This window comes from Oncorhynchus tshawytscha, linkage group LG26 (assembly GCF_018296145.1).
Source record: "Oncorhynchus tshawytscha isolate Ot180627B linkage group LG26, Otsh_v2.0, whole genome shotgun sequence".
NCBI lineage: Eukaryota > Metazoa > Chordata > Actinopteri > Salmoniformes > Salmonidae > Oncorhynchus > Oncorhynchus tshawytscha.
The window spans coordinates 17,712,445-17,718,444 of NC_056454.1; the positions used below are offsets into that span (position 1 = coordinate 17,712,445).

At 43.0% G+C, this 6,000-nt stretch overlaps 1 protein-coding gene across 1 annotated transcript in view; it reads right to left on the reverse strand.

Moving 5' to 3' along the window:
• The window catches only part of gpm6bb (glycoprotein M6Bb), a 49,371-nt gene extending 44,169 nt beyond the window's left edge, over positions 1-5,202 (reverse strand). The window contains exon 1 of the mRNA XM_024389091.2: positions 5,044-5,202. Within this exon, the coding sequence (XP_024244859.1) occupies positions 5,044-5,047 (4 nt within the window). The 5' untranslated portion in view covers positions 5,048-5,202. The remainder of the gene's footprint in view (positions 1-5,043) is intronic.
• Between the last annotated feature and the right edge of the window lie 798 nt (positions 5,203-6,000).

Consider the following 6,000-nt stretch of genomic DNA (forward strand, 5'->3'; position numbering starts at 1 on the left):
TGCTTTGTGTCGGTCTGTGGTTGACTGTCTGCTTTTATGTCGGTCTGTGGCTACGGTCTGCTTTTGTGTCGGTCTATGGCCACTGTCTGCTTTGTGTCGGACTGTGGCCCACTGTCTGCTTTTATGTCGGTCTGTGGCCACTGTCGGCTTTCACCCAGGCCTTCTGGAAATGTTTGTGTGGACCACACATTCTGTGCTGTACAAAAAACACTGATACAGACTGTTTGTCCACAGACAGGGATGACAAATATCCCCTCAGCTAGGCTCGGGCCACTGCCAGCATACAGAGTATCTGAAGACACTTTGTCCATCATGGGTTTGTTCATGTTATATAAGGTACTTCATACTATCAGGATGCATTTTTTATTATTAATAATAAAAAGACTATTGTAAAAAAAAGTTTTTGTTACTCTGGAGGTAATGTTCAATAACAAAAACTGACAGTTTAATTTATTTTTAAACAAGCTCAACAAAAAAAAAAATCGCACAGTCAATGTCTTTATTATGACCGACCATGTCAAACGGAACAAGTGTTCTGGAGGAGGCAGGATGTACTCATTTACATATCCTGGATATTTTTAGGCATTCAGATTCCACTCTGTTTCCAGCACCAATGTGACAACTCTCTAACAAGGGTGAACTCTGGAGGTTAGCACAGTGAATCCCCCCCCCCGCGCCCCCACACATCACAGTGGAGCAGTGAATAGGCCCTTAATAAAAGTGAGGGGGACGGGCCATGCTTGAGCAAGCATTCCCACTCAGGAACTTCTATTCCTATCATTTCATATCACAATACACAATGGCCCTCTTTGTGACAGGAGGAGGACTTATTAAGCTCAACAAATTAACATGAGCGCTTGGACGGAGCTGCAATGTTGGTGCCGGGCAATCAACCATCCACAGTGAAGACAGAGAAGAGAGGATAAGAGGTGTGGACTCTTAGTGGAGAGAATGAGCAGTGAAGAGGGGAGAAGGAAAAGAAGAGAAGGAGGAGAGACAGCAGGAGAGGTGGGAAGGTGGAACAGGGAGAAGAAAGAGGAGGGGAGAGAAAGAGAAAGGGATTAAATAGCAGAGTTTATTTGGTTGGACTAAGTGGTTTCACATCAGAGCAGCTCAGATTGTCTGAGAGGATATGTGGGCCTCATCTGCTGCTTAATTGCCAAAGATGCTCGGTAAGATCCTCTGCCAAATGGAGAGAAGCCCAGAAATCATTAAATTATTACAACAAATACCTCATTAACATGGATATTAAGCATATTTGATGCCCGCAAACCCATAATAAAGAGTAATGACAAATCGTAAATGCTGAAAATGAAATTGTCTAAATAATAACAACAAAAACATACAGTATGTGGAGAGACGGGGGTGAAATTGTGGGTGGTGAAACATAATAAACAAATGGTTGCATCAGTGGCTGAGTAAATGTGTTATTACATCATCCTTTCTAACGCCGTCATTCCTACACAGGTGGTAAAATGACAGGGGTCACATGTGAGAATACCAGGTACTTGAACAGAAAACAAGCCAAACTACGTCTCTGCAGACTTCACAAAAATATGGATGTAAACGTTATTCATGAGCTGTCCCCTGTTCCAGTATCCATTATCTGGAGTGGGCCTGGCATGGACCAGCTGTGCTCCCACACACAGAGATAACCTTGAATCCTGATCAGAGCATGGGGACACATGATCGCACCCTCTGTTATTGCTCAGGCATCGGTTGACAAGCCGCTGATTCTGAGAGCCAAAAAAACACTCGCCCAGTGGCATGACGTTCAAAGATGTGGAACCTCTCCTTTCCTCTTGTCCCTCTCAGGATGCAGGGTCACTGCACAGTCGTGTGCACTGTGTATATAACCATGTCAGAGTAACCCTGCTTGGTGTGACAAAAACAATCTGACACCTTCCAGACATCCCAGATGGTTGCACAAACACCAGGCAGACAGGCAGTTCAAAAAAGTCCCAAGGAGGGACAACATCTGAGATAGATCATTTCCATGAGGCAGAAAAAAACAATATGTCTGTTTTCTCTGTTGGTGTGTCAATGTAGTCAACAATGACATTCGGAAATTACAGTCAATGGAGACATTGACTTTGGGATTGAGGGAGATTAACAACATTTGGCACAAGACTTATGTCACCACTAAACTCTACCCGTAAACCATGAGTAATAGAGATAAACCGATGACAGACAACAGCACCCATGAGATGTTTAATCAAATGAGTCTTTCAAAATTACATTATTGATTTGGGTTAGCAATCAAGTGATTTTTTTCTCTCTTTCTCCGATTACAGTCATAAACAATGGTGCAATGTTTAAATCTTGAGGTTTGACGCCAGTGGTGAATCACTCTTTCCAGAGAACAATTAAGTACAGATCAAAACAGTTTTTGGAGTTGGGAGAGTTTCCATGCAGGAAAAACTATTTTTATTTTTTGGGCCATCAAGTTCTGGCTCAGAGAGGAATTGTTCAGAGTCAAGTAAGTCCATAATTCGCTGTATTTGATTAGCCTTAACTCCTGCAAGTCACAAGACAGCCCTAAATGTGAACAAGCATATAATTAAATTGTCTCTATAAAATGGAAAATGACAGGCTTGTGAGTTTCCCCTTTTCGCATCTGCCCCTTCTCTCCTTTCAGAGTTTCTATAAACCGGCAGTAGATCAAGAAATGGCAGAAACATATTGATCCCATCTGTAAAGTACTTTGACTAATGAAACAGCCAGAAGCCACTCGTAGGCCCCAGTGTTGCAAACAAAAACGTAAGTTCTTAGCTGCTGTATTGCATAAACATGCATGATCCTCACAAGCACTATAAACAGTTATCCTTCCTCAATTATATCGTGGTAATTTCCCAAGGCGTGATAGTTTAGATCCCATAATAGTGTTGCATGAGTCCACAATCTCTACTCTGAGCTGTTGGCATGGAGGAGATGCATAGCAACAGAGGCCGATGCTGAGTAAACAGGTGACAGTCACATGACTATAGAGCTGAGTAGAAGTTGGCAGAACATCTGGAACATCTAACTCCATGCTGCTTCCTCACTGAATTAAGTCTTGGACTTCGGAGGTCCCAGTCAGAGCCAAGCATCCTCCCACATTGTCCATATATCCACTGTTATAAAACCTCTTTAACACCATAGAGGCATCGGAGAAACAGTGGGGAATGTTTTAAATGTGACACCGCCTCCATGAGAAAGTCACCAGGGAATCCATTTAGACCGTTACGGATAACATCTTAGGGAAACGTTCAACAACCAAAGCCAATACCTCATTATAAGAAGCTCACCAGCACTACTATACTCAATGGTAACTTCTCATCCCTATCCCTCCTCAGGGACCTATTGTCTTAATGTCCTACTGAGAGACATATGAATGTGAACAGAGCCTTGAGGCAGTGGACAATGGTCAATTGCAATGCAAGGCAATATCCTCTGAGAGAGAGAGAGAGAGAGAGAGAGAGAAAGAGTGAGAGAGGATGAGGGGCCTATTTCACAGGGGGTCCGTCTACTCTGCAACTTGCAATTCAGTGAACTACCCTCGGCATCAACAGCCACTAAAGTCGCACACAAAGGAGAAGGGCCAAATTAGGAACACAAAGAGGCCACTGTGGGAGCTTCATAGGGAATTAATGAATGCTGATACACATTCTCACACTGACAGTGTTCTCTCCTCCCAGTCCCCCCATAGCCTCAGCTGCACCACTGCAAATCAACAGGCTTATGTGAGAGCTCTATTCCATTTGTTTTCTTAGAATCCATCTATCCTGTGAGAGGGAAGGCTCAGTTCCCCCAATAAAAAAAGCAACATATAGACCTGCCTTGGAGAGCATCAACAATCTATTTCTGCATGAATGAGAATGAGTCTACTCCTATTATTGAAGGACCGTGTGATATGATATGAAGAACACAAAAGACACTGACTATAGCTTAACAGTCTCATAGACAATTCGGGGGTAAATGAGAGTGCTCTTTCTCAATCTATACTGTCTGTCCCATCTGGCCGACAGCCTCTTAGAGCCCCAAAGCCCATAAGTCCGCTGGGAGCCTTTAAGAAGTTGCTGGATATCCATAGCATTGGCGCCTAGCTCCCTATTGCCAGGCAGGCATCCCCTGGGTGGAAACACAGATGGTCAACACTTGGGACTGAGTCAGAGAGTCAAGTAGGACACAGGAATTACACCCCAGTACAACTCCCAGCCCCTCACAGGCACGACACTGCATCTCTTGCCTAGCCTGAGACAAGTGTCGAAACTTGATGGAGGGTGTATAGTCTATGGACTCTACGTTGGTTTTGATACCCAAATGCTATAGCATAATATAGGTTTTTGTTTATAGACTAAAACTGAAACTCATCCACTGTCCGCCCACACAACTCTCAAACTCGCTAGTAACAGCTCAATATATTCATACTGAATTGCAAACCCAGATGTAGCTGCAAATAAAGCTCCACGGATATTACACCATCAATTATTCAATAACAATCTGAAACATCTCTATTTAAGCTATTGGAGAATGCATTTCCAATCCATCAACTAAATGATATAGTCAAAACATTATGATCTCTTCAATCAAAAACAATCTACACTGGAAAGTTACTCATACAAGATGGCATTATAAACATGTATTTGTGATACTGATTTACTCATTTATAACTCATTTAGTTAGTGGTTGAGAAACCAAAGAGCAATATGAGGAATGTACTTCCTCAGACAGCTGATAGTGATGTGGGTTATCAACTCCAGTTGGAACTTCTCAGCCCATGCCGAGTTGCGCCTGGTAGTAGGGAAATCTTTCCAGACTGATCTCCCTTTAATCGTCTTGTGTCGAGTTGGTCAACTACTCTAATGCTGATAGCCTACTAAACCGGGTCAGATAAAAATAAATTGGGTGGAAAGTATTGTAAACATTACACTTTTAGATGTTGTTTGCGCGGAGAGATCTCTTTGGAGGACCAAAAATAATCAACAATCACGGAAAAAGTGGTCCATCTAAAACGTATACGTCAAACATAAACATTTATTTATATTTAATTTTGAAACCTACCCATTTTTAGTTTCCCAGAGTTTCCGAAGTTGAGGAGTCTGTTAAAAGTTCAGCTAACGGGTGATGTTGCGTCCGGAGATGCACAACGAACGCCTAACTAGTCCACAAAGTTGTTGCTGCACCGCGTCCCATTTGGAGACAGGCTGAGTGACGTCACCACCGGAGGATTAGTGTGTAGGTCTGGGTAGGACAGGACAGCGTAGTGCTTAGGCCCCTTAACCCTCCAGAGGACAACTGTGAAAAGTTTGTTGCTCATTCAACCCCAGATACTTTATCTGTGTTCAGCCCTGTTATGCAGCATGCACAAAATTCTTATGGTGGTCCAGATAAAAGACCACTGGTCTAAATTTAGATAAATGAAAATGTGTCATTGCCTGAGTAAAGACGATACCTGGGTTAAATTATCTATATAATGCCTTAGCTGAGATGTTTTGGGAGAATGTAATAAATGTGTAATTCCAGTGAAATAACACATCAAGTTATACCCCCAAAATTATATTTGTCTGGTGAGAGAGGTTTAGCACTGCAGGGTAAGCCAAGGCTTATTCTCAATGCTGCAGTATCCTGTGATGTACCCCTGAAACTCCCAGTAATCCAATATTTTGAATAAGGTGTTAAGTTGTCAGGTCAGCTAGGCTGTCCTGTGCAAGAAAGACAACAAGGACAAGGAAACAATGACAGATCAGAGGTTAGCCCCAGACCACCCTTAGCCGAATTGCCACCAACCGGTGATACAGCTATCTTCAACCTAGCTTCCTTTTCCTCTGAAAACTCAAAGTGGGAATTCCGCTCAGGCTTTTCTTTTACAGTGTTGCAGTGTCAGTGAATCCAACCTGCTGTCCACTGGTGTAAATTCCAGTCCTTCTGTTTCTGGAGCCCGTAGCACATGCTACAACAGGTATATTTCACTGGTCATCCCCAAAGCCAACTCCCCCTTTGGCCGCCTTTCCTTCCAGT